This window comes from Urocampus carinirostris, chromosome 5 (assembly GCF_059441175.1).
Source record: "Urocampus carinirostris isolate Australia breed hairy pipefish chromosome 5, RoL_Ucar_1.0, whole genome shotgun sequence".
Taxonomy (NCBI): domain Eukaryota; kingdom Metazoa; phylum Chordata; class Actinopteri; order Syngnathiformes; family Syngnathidae; genus Urocampus; species Urocampus carinirostris.
This window is the reverse complement of record NC_142353.1, coordinates 17,277,302-17,302,452: the sequence shown is the minus strand read 5'-3', so window position 1 is coordinate 17,302,452 and position 25,151 is coordinate 17,277,302. Positions and strand designations below refer to the sequence as shown.

At 41.0% G+C, this 25,151-nt stretch overlaps 2 protein-coding genes across 2 annotated transcripts; one reads left to right on the top strand and one right to left on the bottom strand.

The window, feature by feature from the left end:
- Positions 1 to 3,402: 3,402 nt before the first annotated feature.
- On the top strand, positions 3,403 to 12,446 carry LOC148365630 (galactose-specific lectin nattectin-like). Its single transcript, XM_088335065.1, has 7 exons — positions 3,403 to 3,511; positions 4,419 to 4,481; positions 4,557 to 4,581; positions 8,804 to 8,892; positions 8,966 to 9,103; positions 11,431 to 11,527; positions 11,648 to 12,446. The coding sequence occupies exons 2-7, from the start codon at positions 4,419 to 4,421 to the stop codon at positions 11,743 to 11,745; spliced, it is 510 nt and encodes a 169-aa protein (XP_088191191.1). The 5' UTR covers positions 3,403 to 3,511; the 3' UTR covers positions 11,746 to 12,446.
- Positions 12,447 to 15,425: 2,979 nt separating this feature from the next.
- On the bottom strand, positions 15,426 to 25,151 carry LOC148365629 (arrestin domain-containing protein 3-like). Its single transcript, XM_088335064.1, has 6 exons — positions 24,831 to 25,151; positions 23,930 to 24,005; positions 23,700 to 23,847; positions 23,530 to 23,626; positions 18,818 to 19,074; positions 15,426 to 15,932 (listed from the first exon to the last, which is right to left on the bottom strand). Exons 1-6 carry the CDS (start codon positions 25,072 to 25,074, stop codon positions 15,717 to 15,719), a joined length of 1,038 nt encoding a protein of 345 aa, XP_088191190.1. The 5' UTR covers positions 25,075 to 25,151; the 3' UTR covers positions 15,426 to 15,716.

The following is a 25,151-nucleotide window of genomic DNA, read 5'->3' as shown; positions in this document are numbered from 1 at the left end:
AAAAATTCCCATCAATTATTGAGTCTTAGCTTAATTGCTCTAATTTTAAGTCACATGTCTCGGAAATATACAGCATACAAAACAAAGCGCTAATACGTAAGAGGGACTGATATACGGTTTTCAAAAGTGACTCTGTCACTGCTTTTGTCATATGCTAAAATCAGATGTTTGCAAATGTCTTTAGTTAATCAAGTAGCTTTGATGAAAGACAATATAATTTGAACAGCTTTGATTTTAAGAGGCTGACATCAGAGGATCCAAACTCGGGGTGAGATCTTAAATCCGAACCCTAACCCAACTCCAAATTTCGGGTCGGCCTGAATTGTCAATCATTAGTTTGGGTTTCAGGTCCGGCCAGGCTTCTTTTCCGCTACAGCTACGCCTTTATATATATTTATTTTTTTAAATCTACCCCTGAGATTCGATCTGCAACCTCAGTGAAACTGTTTAAATCTAGACTTAAAACACTCTTCTATTCTACAGCTTGTGAAAGACCTACATTTCATGTTGACAATATCTGTGTATTTTATTTTATATTACACTTCAATTATTTTACATTTTATTTTTAATTGTATTGTTTGCTAATGCAACATTTATTTGGATCTGGTCATCCTGTAATGGGATTACCTCATGTGCGGTCACTTCTTAAGGTTTCTTCATTTTCCTCATGCTGAGGTTTTTGAGTGTTTCGTTGCCCTCATGTAGGTTTCAGATTAGGGGATGGTATAATAATGATGAGTAGTTTGCAATAGCCTGTGCAGCCCTTTGAGACTCCTTGAGATTAAGGGAAACACAACTAAACATAACCTTACTTCTTGATACATTTTAACTATTGTCTGAGGCTTTAATTATGTCCTTTGTTTTACTGGAATAAAGACCAGGTAACGAGGCCCCAATTAGCAAACCATCAGCAAGGCCAAGCAGCAGAGTTCCTATTTACAGACGCTCCCCTACTTACGACCATTCGACTTAAGTAAAATGGTAGATACGGACATTTTTTTCGGGATGTCGAAAAATATCCAAACATTAAATTTTGTATTGTGTGCACTTTTTCGGAGTACAGGACAGTACTGTAATGCTATTTACAGTGGTGGCGCTGTGAGAGGTCACCAGCATCCACCTGGAAGTAAAAAAATCTGCGTCCTCTTTCGATTCCGTATGTAAACATACAGTGCTGAATCTCCAGCGCGCTAAGAACTTTGACATTTTTACTGTTTAATATCTCTTGTATCCATTCGATATTGGTGGTGTAAAGTGTGAAGAAGAGGCGAGCCGTTTCGTTTGAAATGAAAGTGGAATAAGAAAGCTTGATGCGGTTGAGAAATTGGCCGGATCGCTTTTTTTTTGGGCCACTTTCTACTACGGAGGAGAATGTCGCCTAACTGTTGAAGCTCATCTTCCAAAAGCAAGTTAAGCTTAATTTTATTTATCTTTATATAGCATATTATTTTCTGAAATGTTTATTTTTTAGTACAAAATAATACAGGTTACTTATACAAGCATTAAACATACTTATATAAATATATTACAAAATATAGCACTGAAGCAACAAATTCAATTTACGAACGATCGTCCGGAATCTGGTTCGTAAGAAGGGCAGCGTCTATATTTCGTTTCATTGTGTGTGTTTTATTGCAAATAGGTTATTCTTTATTTATTGTGTGGTTTGCAGTATTGGGCACTTTACTTAAAAAAGTAATTAGTTACTATATAGTTACTCACAACCTCTTTCGAAGAGTAACTGAGTTAGTAACAGAGTTACTCAATAGTAAAAGTCACTAGTCACCAGGAAAGTATCTATTTCCGTTACTTTAAAAATAAATTGTTTGTCAAATTATTTGAAATTTTCTGAGCAGTATTTGAGTGAATAGAGAAAAACAGACAGGTAGTTGTGTTAAAGAACCTTTGAATATTTATTGCACCTTGCCAGCAACACATTTGTCCTATACTTGAAGTGCCACAAAATAAAGAGTAAACAATAGAATAAAACAACTACAGCAGTAAACAATATAACGTGAGTTGAATAAATTAAATGCACCTGTAATAGTCAACCAAGTTAGTTAGTCGGGTTCGGGTCAGATCGAGTTTCAATACTTGCTGGCTGGGTCGATAGACCCGATATTACCTCTCATCCAAACATAAAAAGGGCTCCAAATTGATCTTATTTTTCAAAAAAGTGACTATTCATTTGATCATTTTTTTTATGGTAAACTATTTCATTTTGACACTTTTTTCCATGTTTTAAACTTAAATCAGTTTGCATTAAAATGATCATTAATCAATGATAAAACAAGGTGTGGGAACTAATGATAGGAGTGTATTTAAATTCATAATGGCCAAGTCATTAAAATACTAAGGAATGTGCCAACAGGTGTTTGTTTAGTCAAGGCCCAGCCCAACGAACTGGCACAGAAACCAGAAAAAGAAAGAAAGAAAGAAAGAAAGAAAGAGAGAAAGAAAGAAAGAAAGAAAGAAAGAAAGAAAGAAAGACAGACAGACAGAAAATTAGATACTGAGAAAAAGAAAGGAGGAATGAGAACAAGTAAAAAAAGAAAGAGACAGAAAAATAAATAGCGAGAGGAAGAAATAGTGAGAGAGAGAGACAGAAAGAAAGCAGGAGACGGAGAAAGAGGGAGAGAAAATGAGAGACAGAGGGAGAGAGAGAGAGAGAGAGAGGGGGGGGGGAGAGGGGGGAGAGAGAGAAAGAAAAAAATTCGAGAGATGGAGAAAGGGGGAAGACCAAAGGAGACAGAAAAAGAGAGAAAAAGAGAAATAAAGGGAAAAAGAAAGAAGGAGCAAAACAGAAAGAAATAAATTAAAAATGAGAAAGAGAATAGGTAAAAATATAAAAGAATCAAAAAGAAAGAAAGAAACGAACCAATGACGTAAGAACTAAACAGAGAAACAGAAACGAATGAAGGAAAGTTAGTGAAAGAGAGAGAGCGAGAGAAAGAGAGGGAGAAACAAAGATAGAGAAAGAGAGAGAGAGAGAGAGAGAGAGAAGGAAAGAAGGAAAGAGAAAAAAACCCAAGATAAATTGACAAAAAGAAAGACTATTTTAACTAACACAGATATTTTCCAAAAATGTTCACCATTACTCTTTAGTATTCAAGAACCCTTTGCATCATTGCTCATCCGTCACAATTTTGGCCATTGTCGAGCGTCACTACCTAAAATATCATAGCCTGTAAACACTCAATGTTGACAAATGAGTGCTTGAAAAAGAAAACAAAAATGTTACTTGCGTCTCAATGCCACAGAGCTCCAACAAAAAACAAAGAAGTTATTCAATGACGGCCAAGCCCATAACTCAATTATAGCGTTACGTCCAGCATGATAATGTGTTGGGTGTGTGAGGGAGTTGCTAAAAGAAAAACCTCAAAGTGTAAGATGGAATGAGAACAATTTTTGTAGCACCTCCTGACTTGGTTTAATTGTTTAATGTTTCCTTTTGACAATAAAAGGACTGCTTGCCCTTTGCGTGCCAGCATCGCGCACCAAGACTGCAAAGGTAACCACTGCACACGATTTTGACTTGCTTCTTGTACCCACGCAAGATTTATCAAGAATTAGGACTCATCAAGAATTTTCCTTCAATATGACTGAAATCTGAAAATGAATCTCCAGCTATTCGGTGTTTCCTGCTTGGCATTGCATCTTCAGCAAATGTCAACGTTTTTCTCTTTTAATCGTCTCCTGGTGGTGGAGCAGTGGCAGGGACCCTGCCACCCTCTGCAACTGATAGACGTTCCCCCTTTTGCGTCTGTTTTCTGGGTTTTGGTGATCTTCCCTCAGCTCCTGTCTTTCCTCCACAGCTAGAGCCAAAAGCTGCTCTTCTTGGTCTCCTCTGCCAGGTCTGGTTCTGTCACTCCTGTGTCCTTCAGGAGGAATGTGGCTGACAGCCCCATGTAGCCTCGGCAGTCGACCTCCACCCGGTAGTTTGTCGCTTTCCGACCAGCTTCCGGGTACTCAGCAGCCAGGTCTGAGTACTTTGCTTTTTTGCGCTCTGAGGCGGCCTCGGGTTCCCCTACTGATGGCACTGTGAATTCCATGAGGTGCACTGCTCTTGTTTTGGTGGACCGCACCACAATGACAAGCAGAGAGATGTTTTTGTGATCTCCATGAGGAACCGAGGCTGCCTTTTGAGATTGACTCTCATGTCCCACTCCTGGTCGGGGAAAAAGGGTCTTGGTTTTCTCCTCCCCCTTGACAAAGCTGGTGTGGCTCCCTGCTGGTAATTTCTTGATGCCCTGTGGGTGCTCTTCCAGCACCTCAGCTAGTTTCTCCAGGACCTGATCTTGTTGCCATGTTTAGCGGCCCTCTTGGGGAGTGCTGTCTTGAAAGATATCCATTCGTTTTTCCCAAACCACTGATGAGGACAATGCCAATTGACACAGGATCTTTCTTTCACCGCGCAGATGGCAATTGCATTTCGCACGTGTATCCTACTTTGCATGGTCGTCGCACTGGTGACAGCAAGTGTAAGTCAAAAGAAATCATATTTTGAATTTTTCTTTTAATGCTGTAAGATTGAGATTACATGTTCTTCTTTACAGAGCCCAAGAAGCGGTAAAGATAAAGGTCAGTAGCTATTTCTCATAGATACTTAAAGATGGGGTGCGGAATTTAAATGTGTTACTCTTTGACGCCATCTCCTGGCTTAAAGTCATGATTGCAGCCTGTTCATGGTGCGTGTGCAAGTACAGGGATTTATTCGATGCGCTTGAATAAACTCCTCTCTTGTCATCTGTTTGAGAGTTTGGATTAGGGTTTGGACATAACTATAAGCTGGCCTTCTCTTACTTTCAACATTATGGCTGCACGATTTTTTGAGGGGGAAAAAATAACCTATTTCGCCATTTTTCAGACAAATTTGCAGTTTCAATGCGATTTTTTATGTTAAAAGAAAAGTGCATTTTCTGTGCTAGTTTTGTTATTGTGAGTACGTAACCCTCCGGTTGTCCTTGGGTCAAAATGATTTGCCACTCTGTTGTAAAAAACCCATACAAATCCCTTTAAATTCTTTAAATTTTCTCTCCTTTAGATTGTCCCAACAGTAGACAAAATACATTTTGTTTTTGATAAATTTCTATCTAAAAAAGTACAAAAAATAGTCCTGAAAATGAAGACAACACAAGGGTAAATCATACATACGTGCTTTATTGGGAAAATGTAAATGTTTTGCATTTAAATAGCCCTTTTTAAGTCAATGAAGACCTCCCAAAGCGCTTTACAATGTGCTTCACACTTACCCTTTTTACACACACTAACTAATCGATAGCAGTGTCAGCCATGCAAGGCAACTATCTGCTCATCAAGGTTTTAAGGTTTTGTAGTGAGTGATGGAGTTTTGCCCAACCACAATTGTTAATGCTCAAAATCTAAAAGCACCGAACAATCAGAGGCAAGTTTTTATAATGGCACAAGCCAATAAAGGCAATTCAAAGTTTGCAAGCACCACACTATGCCACACCCACCGTGTGAGCTCATTGAGTGTCATGACAAACTCCGTAAACACAGTCCCAGAGTCAACAAACGAGAAGGAAACGAAGCTTGCACCGAACATCTCCCTTCTCTGGGGAGCCTTGTCAGGGTTGCTGTCTGCTGACACAAGGCTCAAACCGCAGTGTCTCGCGATTACACAATGTCGATTTCGGTTAATCGTGCAGCCCTATTCACTATTTTTAGGCTCCATTGACAAATGGAAATAAAAACAAGCATGCTCTCTTTCTCCGGCACTTACCAGATCCCCCATTCCGCTAACCCAATGTGTTCCGCTCTGAACAGCTCATATAAAAGTAGGATGGAAACTGATCGGCACAATGGAAAACAAAGCATACGGGCATCAGTTGGGTATGGTTAACACATAAGTAATCGACGAAATATTTAACTTTCAACTTTTTAAGGACACCTAAAACGACGCCTTTAAAAACAATAAAATCACTGCATTAAGAACTGGGAACTTTCGTATTGATCCGATACCAAGTAAACAAAGGCCGGTGTCTGCCGATATTTACACACTACCGATATTATCTGCTTGAAAAGCTCATGATCGATGAATAAATGAATAGCCCGTTGCATAGTTTAACAGTATGAAGAAATGTTTCTACTACGAACAAAAAAGTGTCTGGGGCTGCAACAACACGTCAAAAAATATCAATTAAACTTGCTTATTTCATCATAGATTTGTTGTGTTGCACAGTTTATGCGGCACTCGGGACCCTTATTCATTGAATTTCCTTTTGATCCTGGGACAAACGTGTAGTAGCATGTTGGTCCAGCAGAGGGCACTTCAAGACCTTGAGGTTATCTTGACCCAAATCCAAATGTATTTATATGGAACTTCTAAGACACCTACAGTAAATGAAACTTAAAGTGCTTTAAAAACCTTCAATGTACAATAAGGTGACATCCGAGAAAGTACTTACTCCAATGTTGCCTCTTTTTTTTTTTTTTTTTTTTGCACATTATGTAAAAAAAAAATCTTACATCTTTGCAAGTGTTTAACATACATTTGTGTGTATTTGTCTATTGTTAGGCTATTGAAAAATACTTTATTTATATAATGGAATATTCTGGAGTTCCGTGGAGTTATTTTCTATCTGTCCCAAACATTAATATTTGAATAGAGGTAATTAAAAATGTGTTTTAAAAAAACCTGATTATTCTACTCATCGAAAAAATAATCGACCGACTCATTGATGATTAAAATAATCTTTAGTTGCCGCCTTAAAAAGAGTCCTACCAAAAAGCAGCAATGGAACTAAAATTCCAACACAACAAGGTCAACATGACAATTATCGTACCTTCCATTGCATAATAAAGTCAGAAAGTCCAAGCAATACATTGTTCAAAACCTTTAAGGCTTTAAAAAATAAAAACCTTTTACCAAATTACGGATTTAGGACAGAAGTAAAGAGAATCAAACCAAAAATAGGCAGCAATGTAATGAAAATGCAAATTCTGTATAAGAATGTCAGAAAGGCACACAATAGTTTGAAATGGAGACAGTAATGCAAGTAAAGTGTAGAAACAAATTTGAAAGAAATATCTCAAACCATAATGAATTTGTATAGTACTTTTAAAGCAACAAATCTTGACTCCAAGTGCTGTATAAAAGTTTTTAATGTACAGTAACAAAATTAAAAATCTCTATGTATGTCTGTATGTGTGTATCATCTAATGGCCCACTAACACAGGCATGTCAAAAGTACGTGTCAGAACCAGAACAGGAGGAGGACCCAGATGCGTAAAGTTTTCACACAAGCTTTATTTTACGGGAATGGGGCAATCATGCGCGTGAACACAAACGCCAGTGATACGTCGATCGCTGGGCGGAAGAAGTAAGACAGAAGTCCGGTGTGGAAAAACAGGAAGCCAGAGGCCGACGAGATCGATACCAGATACTCAAGCAGATACCAAACAGATGGGGTCGATACCGGACAGGACGGGACAAACAGGATCGATACCAGATACACGAGCAGATACCGGACAGATGGGGTCGATACCGGACAGGATGGGACAGACAAGATCGATACCAGATACTGGAGCCAGGAGTCAGATATCAGACAGGATGAGACAGGCGGAATCGATACCGGATACCTGAGACTGTAACAAGATATCAAACAGGACGAGACAGACGGGATAGCTACCAGACACTGGAGACTGGAGAGATATTTAACAGGACGAGATAGACGGGATCGATACCCGATACTGGAGATTGGAGTCAGATATCAGACAGGACGAGACAGACGGAATGGATACCAAACACTGGAGACTGGAGTCAGATATCAAACAGGACAAGATAGACGGGATCGATACCTGACAGAGTCAAAACACACGTTTTGCGGGTACAGAGGTTCGTTGACGGACTGATAAGGGGTGAGTGAGAGCGCTTGGCTTAAATAGGAGCGAAGCCAATCAGGCAACGAGCGGCAGCTGGCGCCAAACGGGCGGGGCCAAGTGAGGGCAATGGGCAACCGTGACAGTACGGGCCGTGATCAATTTTTTACTAGTCTCACGGTCTCTGTCATAAAATTTATATGTGGCCTGCGAGTAATGTTGACTGCAGTATAAATCAATTTGCATAAAAAGAAATATAAAGCACAATTTGACCAGATGATGGCAGTAGCCCTTTTGGCCACCTTTCCCTTCGAGAATTTTAAACAACCCCATGTCTGACATGGCGTCTGTAAAAAAAAAAAAATAGAATGTTGATTGTTAGGACTGCCCATTCCAGGACAGGTGGAAATTGACGTATTTTTCACCGAAATCCAAAACAACTGTTTCCAAAAGGCTGTTGCCGTTTTCAAAGAATATAATATCTCGAGGCACTGCCAGATGAAACAGAGTGACGACAAAACGCTAACTGGAAACAAATGCTTTGTAAAGTTGAAGCAACTGGAAGCTGTTTTAACGGCACAGCAATGCTTTTTTACGAAACCTTGCGAGTCAAATGAAAGCGTTACAAAGGTGAGCTAAGAGGTCCCGAGGCTGATCGCCAACGCTGCAAATTTTTCAGGATGAATTTATTGAAGACTGTTCAAAGAATGAATAGTTGGCCCTTGAATTTTCACCTTAAACAATTGTTACACCCCTGAACTCACAACTTTGTAATAGTGATAGTTAAAACGAAAAGACAGTATAGATCCCGAGACAATATTATTGATCCAATACAAGTACTTGTTCCGTATAAAAAATAATGACATTTGGATCGATCCGCCCACCCTTTTATCATTGCTTTTTTATTTTGGCATTTTCTACCAGATTGAGTCAATCTATTTTTTTTCAACAACAATTGCAGACAACAAGTGCTGTCCTAAAGGCTGGACTCAATTAGGATGCAAATGTTTCATCTTCCAAAATAATCAAAGAGATTTTGCCGATGCGGAGGTAAGGAAGATCTCGATACGGTCGTTTTGCTATCCCAAAGCAGAATTGACTTTTTTCTCATGTCTATTTGTAGAGCGTCTGCAATGTTCTTGGTGGAAATCTGGCTTCGTTCAGTAGCGCCTTGGAATACGCAGTCATTCGCGAATTGATGCTAGAGGAAACTTCGGACCCTGGGGCAGATGTCTGGATTGGACTCCACGAGGCAATTGAGGTGCGCGCTTTGAATTTCTTCTAACAATTGTCTGTGTCAAATCGATCACAATACAGGATAAAATGCACTATGCAAATCCGGGTTTCTGGCGCACTGTGAGTAAAAATAGTGTGATAATGATATTTATATATATATATATATATATATATATATATATCTATGTGTGTGAGGATACAGCTATATAAAAAAAACCTTCCTAGCCTTGCTCACAAGTGCCACGTGGTGTATTTTTGGGTCACTGGTAAAATCTAAATAAAATAAACGAGGTCTCTGACAAAATAAATAAACGAGCCTTAGCAATGTCAGGGACAGGCTGACGCATACTTACGTGGAGGGGACTTAAGTAACGAGTTCAGTGTAGCCCTAATGTAGCAGAGTAGGAGTACAGTTTTTCTTAAAAAAATCTACTCAAGTAAATGTAAAAAGTACTGTATAGTGATATAAAAATACTATTGGAAGTACAAAAAGTCCCAAAACTGACTTGAGTAAATGTAACTCGTAACTATCCCCCTCTGTTCATCGCTGCTATAAGGGTTCCAATCCCAATGGATACAATGTTATGCAACTTTAGCAAGCAATGAGTATTATTTATCAATTGTTGCACGAATACGGTTTCTATGCTAAAACCTCATGTAGTAACGCACACCTATGATTACTGTGTGCATTCACAATTTTACCCAACTTATTCTGCGATATATACTTTCAAATTTCTGGTCAGTTTGGGGATTTCAGATGCGCCTTATAGTGCAAAAATTACGGTACTTGACTTTTCTCTATGCCAGGGGTGTCCAAATTTTTCCCCCAAAAATGTGTGAGGCTCGACTCTTAAGCCTGGCATTCATTGAACAGACTTTCATAAACTCACCCTCTGTGAAAGGTTCTCAGTGCTTGGCGATCAGTGTCACGACCTCGTAGCTCACCATTGTCAGATTAAGATTCAGATTCAGATTTACTTTATTGTCATTCGTGTACACGTGTATACAGAACGAAATGTCGATACATCTGACCCGCACAGGTTCTTTGAACGTCAGCCGGGATAGATAAGATTTAACCATGTCTTCGTCAGAATTTTAGCGCAGCAGTTCGTCATTTCGCGGTTCGATGCCACTTCCAGTTGTTAACTGGTCCAGTTTATTGTCCAGAGAGCAAACGTTGGAGAGCAAAATGGATGTTAGAGGGGTTAGCCTTTAGCCTAGCTGTTAGCCCGGCCCGCTTCCTCGTCACGCCGCTGTCTTGCCACTCTGCTTCGCTGCTTTGTAGGCCGCTGGGTCTTGTTGACATAGCAGTCCGTGGCTAATAAACACTCCCGAGTGGTCGTAGCACCGAGCGCTTGATGTCGAGTGGTCGTAGCACCGAGCGCTTGATGTCCTCGTTCGGCGGTCACGCCGCTGTCTTGCCACTCTGCTTCGCTGTTTTGTAGGCCGCTGGGTCTTGTTGACATAGCAGTCCGTGGCTAATAAACACCGAGCGCTTGATGTCTGGATGATCGCATATCCAGCAAAAAAAACTGCGATCGTATCTTAATCTGCAGTTCGAGCCGACTTTGTGCGCCATCAAAACTGAGTCGAAGACTGGATTTTATGGCCGACGTGTAAAAAAAACGTTGCAAGCCGATGCAGCCGCAGCCGAACAGGGCGCCGCCATGATTTCCATTTGACATGGAGGGTCTCATGAAAAAGCGTTGCCGTGCAGTTAAAACAGCTTCAAGTAGCTTCACCTTTTCAGAGCATTCTTTTCCAGTTAGCTTTTTGTAGCATGTTTTCTCTGGGAGTGCGTCTTGATATTATATTCAAATAAACATGACTTGACTTGAGCCAAATACAACCACAGTCTCATAGAAATTTAGGCAGATGCAGTTGTTTTGGATTTCAGGAAAAAATACTTCAGTTTTCACTTGTCTTGGATGCGGCGGCCCTCACAGTCAACTTTCCTTTTTTTATTTACAGTTTCTAGGTCAGAAATGGGGTAGGCTAACATTTTCACAGAAAGCCAAGAGCAAGGTGGCCAAACGGCTACTGACATCATCTGAGCAATGTTGATTTTTTTTTGTTGTTGTCCAAATTCATTTTCTAGGTCAACATTATTGGCTGGGCACCTATGATTAATTTTATGACAGAGGCCGCGGGCCAGTAAAAATGTGATCGCGGGCCGTAACTTGCCCCCACGCTGGACTTTGGACATGCCTTCTCTATGCCAATTCATTACAAGATGTATGGATTTCAGGCGTGTTTTTTTGGGGCAACTGAAATTCGCGACTGCCGTTATATGCAGGTACTTTTCAAAGATGGTGAGGACAATTCATAGAAACCAGTTTTGTTGTGTTTCAGCCTGAAAATTTCTTCTGGACGGATGGCTCCAAAGTCGGTTTCACTGCTTTCAATGCCAACGACAATCCTGGGAATTGCGTGGAAATCGAGGACGATGGTATTGCGTTCTATTCATCAATATATACATTTGATTTAACTATGATTCGGATTCTTAAAAGGACTGAATACTAGTTGAGGATTGATTTTGAATGTCACACCGTTTTGTGTTTACTTGTAGATCTACTCTGGGATACTGACCTTTGCGGCATAGCAAACAAATTTATTTGTTCCACCAACGCTGACAAATGCGACAAGAGCAAATGCGACAAGCACTGACCCGGCCTACAACCGTCAAATGATCTCCAAAGATGTATTTTGGGCTTTTTGTGAATTTTCACTTCTTCGACCCCAATGAGCTTATTCCTCTGTCGTAATTGCCACCCGTCAAATTCTTTCGGAAGAGTGGGATATTAAATCTTAAGTTTTTCAAGCATTTTGGTGTTCTATCGAAGGGAATATACTGCAGTTCAACGAGAGTGTTTTGCCCCAGCCTTTTGTTTGTTTGTATTACGATTGCAACAGAGTTAAAAGATCAGTGTGTATTATGTAGCACCTAATAGTGGTTAAAAATATTGTCAATTAAAACATCAATATTGTTTTAAGTATTAAACGAAAAACCTGAACCATCGACAGGGTTCGTACGGGTGCCTAAATTCCGTTAAAATGCATGAATTTTAATGTATTTTGAAGGATAGAAAGTGCTTGAATTTTAGGGGAAGTGCTAGTAAATGCTTGATTTTGTTGCCATAATCCTCAACAAGACCGCACTGACCCTGCCCTCTGGCGTCTTCACTTTGCCATTGCATTTCTTCTTCAGCCATGATTAACTGCAGCCTACATTAGTTTGTAGGGCATGGTCCTACGAAGCATCATCGCCCCTTACAGGTCTTGCCCAAGAGAACAGGTGTTTGCTACACCTAAACAGTGAAATGCGTATTAGTGCCTCAGCATGAGGAAAATAAACCTTCACAAGTGGTATTCCCCCTTTCAGGATGAGCAGGGTCCAATGGATTCAGCAGTGGGTAACAGTATACAGAACATAGTGAAACGTGAATTGTGGACTGAGCAATTCGGAAAAACGCTGGACTGTGTAATGTAAGATCAAACATTCGGTTGTGTCCGGCAACTCTGTTTGACCCTCATAAAAGTTATGCCACTAAGGGAGTGACATCTTCAAGAAAAACCTTTGTTAAAACTGGATTTTGTAGGTGGTATGATGAGATTAATGCAGACTTATCAAAACACCACTTAGAATCATTGCTGGTAAAGTACTGAATGAAAGGATACATCAAAACACCAAATGAATAAAGCGAGTAAATACTTCATTCAATTACAAGGATGAGCATAAAGTGCATTTACAACAACTAAATGAATACTGTGATTATCAAAGTAATAATGTGATGAATAATTAATAAATCTAATATTACTGAAAAACTCATGCAAGCATGACTACATATTCAGTGACACATTTTAATAATGTCAAGTTCATTGGGCTTGGGGTCGGTCAGATGTCTCTAGGCTTGATCTTAAACCTCAGTGTGTTTTTACAAATCTCATCCGATGAAGCATTTTTTGAAGCAGTTGGCCCTCACAAGTAAGATGCTAAAAATTGCAGAGAACCACTCAGACTACAAAAAAACAAATGCCTCACATTCCCAGACTGATCACTGAAATGGTAAGCAGTTTACATCTTTACACTGAATGCATTTCGGTATTTTGAAGAAAGGATATTACACACATTCTGTAGGTTTAGGGGAATGAAGACAATGCAACTTCTTTGTAACTGTTCAAACAAAATAACTGAAATAACAATTCAAGGTCTCAAACAAATGTTGTCTCGGTACCTTATGTATCTTGCCACTCTTATTGTCATGATGACTGATTATTTTCACCTCATTTGGCGCCAGCCGCTGCTGGCTTTCTGATTGGTTCCCCGTCCTACTTAAGCTCCGTCCTTTCACTCGCCTGTGGCCATTCCGTCAGCGATCATCTGTTTCTACAAGGCAAGCATTCTGACTCTGACTCCCGTCGGTCCCGCTTTGTTCACCCGTTTTCCACCCGTCCGTTCCTGATTTCCCCGTGGACAAGAAAAGCCGACATTTTCACATGAAACATGGTGTACTTCATCAAAATAGAGAAGAAGAATAGAATAGAATTTACTTTTATTGTCATTCTTGTGCCATGCACACAGAACGAAATGTCGATACATCTGACCCGCACAGTTAAACCGTAACGAGCTGATGTAGCCGCAGCCGAACAGGGCGCCGCCATTTTAGACCCAACTGCTATGTTGGGAGTCATTAGGTGACCAAACCCCCCAATTCCAACCCTTAATGCCGAGCACCAAGCAGGGAGGAAATGAGTACCAATGTTGTAAGTCTTAGGTATGACTCGACCGAGGCTTGAACCAGCGACCTCCCAGTCTCAGAGCGGGCGCCCTACCCACAAGGCCACCGAGCTGGTTTAAAAGGTTTAAAAAATTCGGTTTAAAATGCCTGAGTTAGTCGAATTAGTGTCGTCGGAGTTTCTGCCGAGCCTTTTTTGAAGTCCTCTCGCTTTCCTCTCATTGGCCACCCTCTCCCCGCACAACGGCGCGCCGACTCCTCCCATGGGCGTGCCAGTTAAGCCCCCCAGGCTCCACCACCTTGGAGAAGAGCGCTGCGAGGTCTGGAATTAACCAAAACAACATCGAGCGTTTCTACGTCATCAGGGCCTTGTTCTCAAAACATCGTCTGCCGTCCTCCATCAGAGTCCTGTTATCAACAGAACTAGACAAAATATTCTGCATTCTGAACGACACGACCTGTCATTGAACTATAGCCTACTCGGTGAAAATCTTCACTGCACTCAATAAATGTAACTTGTGTTCAACCGTATAAAATCCTTTATAGTCAAATGTATAAAATCCTTTACCACGAAGGATGTGAAATTGAAACGTTAAGTCCTTCTCCGGATAGTAAAAAATGCAAAAGTACAATACAATGCGTTGAGGCCTTATGCCAATAATTTTACGAAGGTAGAGTGCATAAACTTTACATCTTTCTGATCTATTACAAGGTATAGTTGTGTATATATCATATAAAAACTTATGGAATTGCCTTGTTAATCCTTCAACATCGATGAGGATGGATTGGACATGCAACAGTCCTATCAGTCATTGAAGTCTCTGTTTATGTTGAGCTGGTGGAACCGGAAGTGACGTAAAACCCGGGAGTAGTATTATGTCGCTACCCCTTTCATCTTAAAGCTCAAATAAACACAAACTAGTGATGTAGATCACTTCCTAATGAACTAAGACACGTTTTTGGCCTCGTATTGCACTTTACACAGTATCTTTTCTTTTTTAAAGAAAAACAGTTGCCGTAAGGACAACTCAACTCTTAACGCTACACTTTTAACACGTCTTTTGAAAAAAAGTTATCCAAGAAAATTTGTTTTTGCCCTTCAAAATTTTACAGAAATGCAAAAGACAACCGGCATTTAAAAAAAATCTGTCGAACGACTCGTTGCAATTTTTTCTTGATGTCTTTGCTTTTCAAAGAAAGCGGCAACTTCTTGCCCCTTAGCTAGCTTGTCTCTAATCTGCTTTGTGGTCGCCAACTCCTCTGGTTTGTCCTCTTTGCAACAGAAATATATCCCTCATTCGGAAATGATGGCAGCGCAGCGCTGTGAAAAATTCTCTGGCGGCTTTGTGATCAGCACTCGCTCCTTCCTGATTGTATTTGGCATAGTCAGTCACTCGAACAATGCACTTGAGTTTCTTTTATTACTGAAAAACTCATGCAAGCACGACTACATATTCAGAGAGACATTTTAATAATCTCATAATGTCAAGTTCATTGGGTTCATTATTTTATTGAGTTATTTCAATTTTAAGAATTCTCCTTTTTTTCTCAGACACCTTATGGTTTTTTGTACTGGAACTCATGGTCAAAGTCACAAAAAGTCACAAAAAGGAGATGCTATTAAATGTAATTAAAGAGATGCGATTAAATGGACTTTGCTGCAGAATACAGGTACTGTACAGGTAAAACCAACGGAATTAGGTGCCTGACGGCGGGAGGCACATGTGCAAACTGAACCAAACTGATGGCAACGAGCAGTCACGAGCGATGAGAGGTCTCTAGTGGTAGCAACTGGGACTGCTCGTGAACTGGATTTTCCTTCATAAAGCGAGGTTGATTTTTGTTAAAAAAAAAGTGCATAGGTGCTCGTACAAAGAGGTACCACTGCATGTCCCAACCCCACTAGGAAGGAAACAAGGTTTGATAGGAAGGAGGGGAGTCCAAAGGTTGGGAGCGTGTTGCGTTTTCTTGGGGTGTGATGCTCAAATTTGGGTTGCGGGTGCTCCCGGACACCCGCAAGTCAAACGCCGCCGGACTTGGCTGTGGTCGCACATCGGGAAGGACAACAATCGGGATCGTGATCCCTTTGTCCGCTGCGTATTTGATGTTCAGTTGGGCCTGTGGAAATTGTGCTTGTTTATATTCAGACAATAAACACGACCTTTTTACACAGGAAGTTAATTATATTAAATCAAGAACTTGGTAGTAAGATTGATCTACTTTGAGTATTGATAGTCATTAGGGCTGCCACTAACGCCCTTTTTTAATAGTCGACGAGTCACCAACTCTTAATACTTGATCAGAGCAAATAACGGGATAATTATGAGTTTTTTTCTCAAATTTAGCATTACTTTGTGGCAAAGGATAATACACAAGTGTTCAATACAATGAAGAATCCATCATTTATTGAATATACTGAGGCGCAGTGCTTTGCCAGGATATACCTAAACTCATGATAATCTCATCTCTCATCTCTCATCTCATTAGCCACACCGCTTATCCTCAGTAGGGTCGCGGGGGTGCTGGAGCCCATCCCAGCAATCATCGGGCAGTGGGCAGGGGACACCCTGAATTGGTTGCCAGCCAATCGCAGGGCACACGGGGACAGACAACTCGCTTGCTCATTCACACCTAGGGACAATTTGGACCGGCCAATTCACCTGAAATCCATGTTTTTGGAATGTGGGAGGAAACCGGAGTGCCCGGAGGAAACCCACGCAAGCACGGGGAGAACATACAAACTCCGCACAGGAAGTCTGGAGCTGGATTTGAACCCACGCAGGAGGTTCCCAAGACATGAACTGTGCCGCACATGCGCTAACCACTGCGCCGCCGTGCTGCCCCCCCCCCATGATAATACCTTTGTCCATTTTTAAGGGACAGGAACATAGATAATAAATTAAAATCAAGTAAATATATTTTTTTAACCCTGTAAACCAAGAACCAACCGTCTCACTAGCAGCAGGAGAACAGTAAATAAAACAAATGTTATGTGAATTTTTTTAATTTTGTCAACTGCAACGAATGTTTGTTGTTTTAAAAGTTTTAACAAGTGACATTTGTTTTTTGAACTATACGCATTTAATATAAAATATGTCCGCTAGGCACAGTTTGGAATAATGCTCAAGCTGTCTTTTAAAGTGAAATATACGTGCATAAAATGTATAATGCATGTAATCCAAACAATTGGCGAGAATATTATTTGAATCATAGTGAGGCGAGTCAGACTCCCTCTTGTTGAAATATCTGACGTGCTCTTGAAATGTGCGTGCGTAACCGAGCTACTGCCATGCCACTGCTACGCAAGTAGTCTTTTTATTGGACGTATCCAGGCTAAAATGCTTCCAAACTTTAGAAGTTTTGGTCCATGTGTACTTGATGTTGACGCCGCCATTTATATATGTTTATGTTACGGCTCGAGACAGAGATGCAATTGCACATGAACAAATCAAGTCATGTCATGTTATTTGTATAGCACTTAATCACAAGGGTTGCACAGAACACAGACTATTACAGACTACGGACTATTATTACACTATACCCTAAACTAAAACCTATTCTATTCTATATTCATGGAATCACTACTGTACTGCTTTACTTCCTTACTTGTACCTATTGTTTATCAATACTGAATCTAAAGAATCGTACGGCGCTGGTGCTGCAGCATCCAAACCTTAAACCCGATTAGGCTGTGAGCATAAAAGCACTCGTTTTCCCTCATGCAGTCATCATGCACTCCATGTCGACACAGGTCACTGTCATCAAAGATTATATTCATGTAGAGATGCCTCACTTGCCATGATTACTGATATAGATAGATAGATAGATAGAATATACCTTTATTGTCATTGTTACAAATGGGCTAACATATTGTGACAACGAAATTGGGCATGACACTCCAGTTTTACACATAGTGAGGGTATGAGCAAGAAGATAAAGGAACAGAGAAGATAATGTTATAAAACAAGGGGAATAAGGCTATAGTTATAATTTACATGGTATTTACACAACAATGTCAGCATGTGGGATGTTACATACAGGGTTGTCGTGATAACGTTGTATCGTAACGGTTGTGCAATATTGCATTTGGTGCAAAGTCATCATGGTGCAAAAATAGTCCGCATATACATTGGTGCAAGCATAGACATCATAGTGCAAAAAAAGGAAATGGTCAGACATTGTGCAATTTGAGCATTAAACGTAGTGCAGTCGACATGTGCAAGAACAAGACTTGAGTAACATTATTTTCGTATGAGGTAGTGTTGGCACGAGTTTTCAGTTTTTGTGCGGTGTCTGTTGAGCAGTGAACAAACATAGTGCAGACAGCATGTACGTGAGTACCATTTTACATGCTGTGCCCGCTGCTTGGGGGCAACTTCCTCGGACGCTGATTGTCTCTCTGTCCCAATTAAAACCCACTCCTATCTGTCCCCTTTTATCAGTCTGTCTGTAAACCTCAGTTAACACTAGGCAAGCCTTTTTTGACCATGACTCACACCTGTTTTTTGCTCCTGTCTGTTCCCCGGCTTTGACCTGTTTTTGATGCTGACCACGTCTACTCTCCCGTACCGGCTTTCGACCTCTTTTGTCCCCGACCATGTCTACTCTCCTCTCCTGGCTTACGACTTGTTTCAAACCCCGACCACGTTTTTGCTCTTCTGTCCCGGCTACTGACCCGTTTTCCCGTTCCCGACACCGCCATCGCTTGCCACGGAAGTCCCACTTCCGCGTTCAGAGCAACCTGCTTCCCGCGTCCAGCAACCACTGGATCGTGGACGCTACCCTTTCTCTTTCTTCCAATAAAGCTTGTGAGGAACGCAACGCAAGTGGGTCCTGTCTCCGTTCTGGTATTAACCTCACTCTGTTGGTAAAAAGCCACTGGTGACAATAGAATTCATTGTCGACTATTTGTTTTGTCTATTTTTGTTGACAACATCGACTAATCATTCCAGCCTGAATGGTCACATCGAAAAATATATATATGTGTGTGTGTGTGTTTCTACCTTCAACTCGTATTCCAGACGGAAAATGGAGCAGTTTAAGATGGAAGGCGTCAGTCCTTTTGGGATGGTGATGGCCTTCACCACCGTGCCTTTGCCACTTGACGCAACGGCATTGGTCTCCAGTTGGAAGATCTTTTTTACAAGAATACTTTGCAAACCATTTCCATGGGAATTCTGCTTCACGTAGAACTTTAAAATTGGCGTGACGGAACGAGATGAGTTGTTTACAATTTCAACTCGTACTCTGAGTGTTTCACCTGCAATGAAAAAGAGAAATTGTTCATAAGATATGAAAAGAAAAATATTACTTAACAGGGATGGACCCAGTTGATACCTGAACAACGGCTGGACTTCAAAATGGTATTACTGTATTTTCCGGAGTATGTGGCACATCTAGAAACCCCAACTTGGCCAGCAATTTAAAAAGTGCGGCAATATAATTTGGTATGTAAAATATAAAACTTGGGTGGATATAATTGGAAATGCATATTTACAATCACATGCTAGCTGTTCTGCCTTTGAAAAACAGAGTCGTCTTTAATTGCCCTTTTGTTGCTAACATGTTAGATTTTTCTTGCTAAAAGGAAACAATAGAGAAGTGCAGAACTTCAGATCAGGCTCTAACTTTCAAACGCTCATTGTGAATCCTCTTTCGTTGTTGCTTTAAACAAGAATTGTCTGAAAGTGTGAGACCTATTGACATTACTTGAGTGAAGATTTTCGTCTATGGTCACATTTTGTACAAAATTACATACTATTCTTTGAATCGTACTGAATATTGAATACAGTGACTGTTAAGTCTTTGGGAAACTAAGTGGTCTTTGAGTGCCCTCTTGTGGTAAACCTGTTAATTGTTTGTTGCTAAAGTTCATTGTCGGGGTGTTGTCAATTGTTCAATGATCATGACATTTCTGAGCAAAATGTCTATATATTAATTAATACTAGGGTGGCACGGCGGCTGGGTGGTTAGCGCGCAGCCCCACGGTGCAGGTGTTCAGGGTTCAAGGCAAGCTACCACTGCCTCCCCGTGTGGAGTTTGCATGTTTTCCCCCGGTTTCCTCCCACATTCTAAGAAAATGCATGTCAGGGTAATAGGCAGGTTCAAATTGTCCCTAGGTGTGAATGAGCGAGTGAACTGTCTGGCAACCAATTCAGGGTGTCCCCTTGCCCACTGACTGAAGACAGCCGAGATGGGCACCAGCACCCTGTGGCCCTACGGAGGAGAAGCGGTGCAGATAATGGATGGATAATTGATACTAGATACCAGCATTCCCATTATTCCCCATCTCTATTGAAGATGTCATTGTGTAAGCTTGGATTAATTGTGAAAAAAGTAAAGATTCTGAGCTCATTTAATTTTCAAGCATACGGTGTCTAGCAAAGACTATTGTAAAAGCAGACACTGGAGAATAGACAGCATTATGAAGACCAAAGAACATGCCAGGCAGGTCAGCGATAAAGTTATGGTAGGTTTAAGGCAGGAGTAGGATACAAGAAGATTTTGCAACATTTACACATCCTCTAGAGCACTCTGTGAGCAATAATATCAAAATAGAAATTTAAAAAAAAACACTGCAAACCAACCAAGACCTGGCTGTCCCGCTAAACATTTGGACCAATCAAGAAGAAAACAAAATAGAGAAGAAAGCAAGAAGTCCATGATAACATAGCCGTCATGGACTTTCTGGACTAGTTTACAGGCTGGGGGCGTCGTTGCTGTCATGCACTCTCCGGACAAATTTCAATAATGTTACCTAGTGTTCTCTTTTATTTATGTTTACTATGTTTGTGTACTGTAACTCAATGCTAAATATATTCCACCCTGGTCATCCTGGAAGGGGGATTACCACTTGTGAGGCCCCTTCTCAAGGTTTCGTTTTTCCTCACGCTGAGGTTTTGGGTTTTTCCTTGCCCACATGTTGGTTTAAGATCAGGTAATGGTGCAATTGTAATCCTGTGCAGTCCTTTGAGACATTTTTGTGATTAAGGGCTATATAATTAAATGTGACTTGACTTGACTTGATGACCTGCAGGCATATACAGCTGTGATGGGATAATCTCTGCATAAAACAACTATTAGTCATTCTCTGCATAAATATGTCTTTATGTTTGGCATAAGATTAACACTGCACATCACCCTGAAAACACCATCCCAACTGTCAAACATGGTGGTAGCAGGATTGTGCCCTGGGGTTACTTTTCTCCAGCAGTCGCTCATTAGAGTGGATGGGAAGATGGATGGAACCAAATACAGGACGATTTTGGCAAAATCTGTAGGAGTCTGCAAGAGAGCCCGGTCACACAGCCTTTTGCGTCTGTATCGTGGGGAAATTTTTGCGATTTTTTTTTTGCCCGTGATTGCCCGCGGTAGAAAATGCGCAAAATTGGCCAACTCGCTGTCCATCCGTGGTATGCCCGCAAAACAGACGCCGGCGACTGTTCCGCTTCCTCATCGCGTCAGATGACGTGTCATTTCCGCGTGTGGACCACGGGTATAAAACCTGCCGAGCCGGGCTGTAGAAATCATAACCGCTCAAGACACAGTCCCGTGAAGATCAAGCTATGGCACCGAAGAAGAAGCCAATATGTTATTATTGTAATAGTTTTTCATTTTGATTTTATTATCTTGTTATGAAATGAATAGAAATGTCAAGAAATAAAAATGGATTAAGACGAGGTCACTACGGTGACGGGGATCCATGTTCACCCCTTGACGTCTCGAGCACAACTGACGTGTGCTCAGCAAATCGCGCTGTATATACGCGGAGAAAGGCGTTTGACCGTCACACGCGTAACACGCTAATTTCACGTAATAACACCGCGATACAGGCGCAGAACAAACGTGCTATGACCGTGCTCCACCCACGATTACCCGCTAAAATTTCCCGTCCTACCCATGTGTAACCACGCCCTGGCCGCGGCCAGAGTACGTCGTTCTGCGTCATTTCCGCGTCATTACCTCGTGTGCCGCCCGCGGTTACCCGTGGTCTAAAGTTTTGAGCAGCGCAAAACTTTTTCGCACGGCCAACCACGTGTGAATTTCTTGCCGCGTGTAAAGCACGGCTGTATCTCCTCTGTATCGCGATCTCAAAGCGTCCAACAGCGTCTGCTTCACGGGCAGAAATTTTCTGGCCGTGATTCAGCCTCGATACGCCCGTGAAAGGCTGGATACACAGCCGTTTGCGTTTGCGGCTGAATCACGGCCAGACATTTCTGCCTGTGAGGCGGACGCTTTTGGACGCTTTGAGGTCGCCATACAAACTAGGTACAGCAGTGCTTAACACGCGGTCGGAAATTCACACGCGGTTGGGCGCGCGAAAAAGTTTTGAGCTGCTCAAAACTTTGAGCACGTGTTAACCGCGGGCGGCACACGAGGTAATGACGCGGAAATGACGCAGAACGACGTGCTCTGGCCGCGGCCAGGGCGTGGTTACACATGGGTAGGACGGGAAATTTCAGCGGGTAATCGTGGGTGGAGCATGGTAATAGCATGTTCTGCGCCTGTATCGCGGTGTTATTACGTCAAATTAGCGTGTTAGCGTGGGGGTGCGTAGGAGTCGGATTTGGGCACAACACCGGCTCGGGAGCTTTTATACCTGTGGTCCACACGAGAAAATGACGCGGAAATTACGCGATGAGGAAGCAGAACAGTCGCCGGCGTCTGTTTTGCGGGCATACCATCGATGAACAGCGGGTTGGCCAATTTTGCGCATTTTCCATCGCGGGCAACCACGGGAAAAAAAAAACGCAAAATTTTACCCGCGATACAGACGCAAACGGCTGTGTGACCGGGCCCTAAGATTGAGTCGAAGGTTTACATTCCACCAGGACAACGACTCTAAACATAAGATGAAAATCTGCTATAGAATGTTTTAAAACTAAAAATTTAAAGGTGGGGCAGCACGGCGGCGCAGTGGTCAGCGCGTGTGCGGCACAGTTCTAAGGTCTTGGGAACCTCCTGTGTGGGTTCAAATCCACCTACCGGACTTACTGTGCGGAGTTTGTATGTTCTCCCCGTGCTTGCGTGGGTTTCCTCCGGGCACTCCGGTTTCCTCCCACATTCCAAAGACATGCATTTCAGGTGGATTGGCCGGTCCAAATTGTCCCTAGGTGTGAATGAGCGAGTGAGTTGTCTGTCCCTGTGTGCCCTGCGATTGGCTGGCAACCAGTTCAGGGTGTCCCCTGCCCACTGCCCGATGATTGCTGGGATGGGCTCCAGCACCACCGCGACCCTACTGAGGATAAGTGAGGCAGCTAATGAGATGAGATGAGAATTTAAAGGTGCTAGAATGGCCAAGCCAAAGTCCGAAACGTCAATCCGTATAGAGCATTTGTGGTAAGATCTGAAAAATGCTGTGCACAAACAATAACCATCAATCCTTTAGGAACTTGAGATGCCTTCTAAGTAAATAGATGTGCAACTTATAAAGACATACTTAAAACACTTGTGGCTGCGATCACAGAAAAAGGAGGTTGTACAAAGTATTAACTTAAAGGGGGCCAATATTTTTGCATAGCTGGCTTTTCAATGTTTTTTTCAGCACAATATAAGATAAATACATTTATTTTATTTAACTTTGTCTCAAATGTTGTTACTTATTCGAAAATATCCTAAGTTTTGTATCTATAGGTTTGAAGCCCGAAATGTGGCGAAATGTCGAAAGGTTATTGCCCAATCCTTTTGCAGGATACTGGACATACAGCATGGTTACCTTGCTTGTACCCTGTTTTGTCCGTGTAAACATCCATTGTAACTGTTCCAGAACCAAAGAATTTAAGACTTGTTGTGTTGTAATCACGCCAAGGAACCTAAAAGAGGTAACTTCCTGTTAATTCATTTGTATATTTCATTTCATTACACAAACAAATAAGCATGTCTTACAATGAGCCTAGAAATGCCCGTGGTTGGTTTGGATACAAATTTGAAGTAGATTTCGGCTTTTTTCCGCAACTTCATCGGTTGTTTGAGCTCCGCCTTCAGTTTGTGAGCAATTCTACACAAAGCACATGTGAACGATGATGGCATTTCGCTAAAGTCAATAAAAAAAATACGCAGAAATTAGAGAAAAACAGTGAAGTCATGACAAAACAAAACAGGAAAAAATCAAATACCTGTCGGGAATTTTGAAAGAAAAAGGAAATACGTGTCTTCCTTGTGCAATAACTTTCAATTCTGCCAAAGGTTCACCTGTAAATCATCCAGTTGAATTCATTTATGAAGGTTAACATTTTCCGTATACTCTTGTGCCGTAAACACACCAGGAATATGTACTAAAAATATATATATATGTATGTATGTATATGTATGTGCATATATATATATATATATATATATATATATATATATATATATATATATATATATATATATATATATACAGTGAAGAAAATAAGTATTTGAACACCCTGCTATTTTGCTATTTCTCCTGCTTAGAAATCATGAAGGGGTCTGAAATTTTTATCATAGGTGCATGTTCACTGTGAGAGAGATAAACTAAAAAGAAAAATCCAGAAATCACTATGCATGATTTACATCTTTCAATATCTATATATATATATATATATATATATATATATATATATTTTTTTTTTTTTTTTTTTTTTTTTAAAATATATACACTACTACTGTAATACTGCAAAGATACGATTACATGAACCAGAAAAAAATATTACAGATCCTACAAAGATTGTACTGGGTAAAAACTACAATTATACTACAAAAATACTGCGGCATAAATACTACAAAATAAAACTATATTTATACTACAAAATACTACGGAAATACTACAAAAATACTGAAAAATATTGCTTCAGTCGAACCCATGTATTAGATTTAGTGCTTAAAACAAAATATAAATATATAACACGTAGATGTCCGCATAAAAACGAAAGCATTGATTAGGTCTCCAGGATCAGCCCTTTAGCCAAATATTTTAACACGATACAGCCCAAAAATTTAAAAGGTTGTTCACAGCTGCCTCAGCAGGAAAAAACAAAGATATTCCTACATTACCGTCTTGCCTTGCTTCTTCCAAAATGGTATCCCTGACAGAGTAATATTTCTGACAAACACTAAAAGTGTTGTCTTCCTCCGACGAATGAGCTTCTCCTTTCCCCTTGGCTATCAAGATCAGCCATTTGATACGGGTTTCCTTCGATGCCTCCACCGTGATTCTTCCTCTGATTGTATCTCCGTTTGTGAAGGTATTTTGTTGATTGATCGCATCATATTCAATAGTGAAATTGGTGATCGTCATTTTTGTTTTGGAAAAGGTTGAAAACAAGTTGGAGTCACAACTGATGTTCCCACTACACGACCTATTTATGTGTTCTG

Bases quoted from the DNA above. Each gene is read 5' to 3' on its own strand.
- LOC148365630 (XM_088335065.1), top strand. From the start codon at position 4,419: ATGGCAATTGCATTTCGCACGTGTATCCTACTTTGCATGGTCGTCGCA. The intron at 8,893-8,965 runs GTAAGGAAGATC...GTCTATTTGTAG, and splicing joins GAGATTTTGCCGATGCGGAG to AGCGTCTGCAATGTTCTTGG. The intron at 9,104-11,430 runs GTGCGCGCTTTG...GTTGTGTTTCAG, and splicing joins GACTCCACGAGGCAATTGAG to CCTGAAAATTTCTTCTGGAC.
- LOC148365629 (XM_088335064.1), bottom strand. From the start codon at position 25,074: ATGACGATCACCAATTTCACTATTGAATATGATGCGATCAATCAACAA. The intron at 19,075-23,529 runs GTAACCATGCTG...TTTTCATTGCAG, and splicing joins CAAAACAGGGTACAAGCAAG to GTGAAACACTCAGAGTACGA. The intron at 15,933-18,817 runs GTAGAAACACAC...CAATTTCCACAG, and splicing joins GTCTGGAATACGAGTTGAAG to GCCCAACTGAACATCAAATA.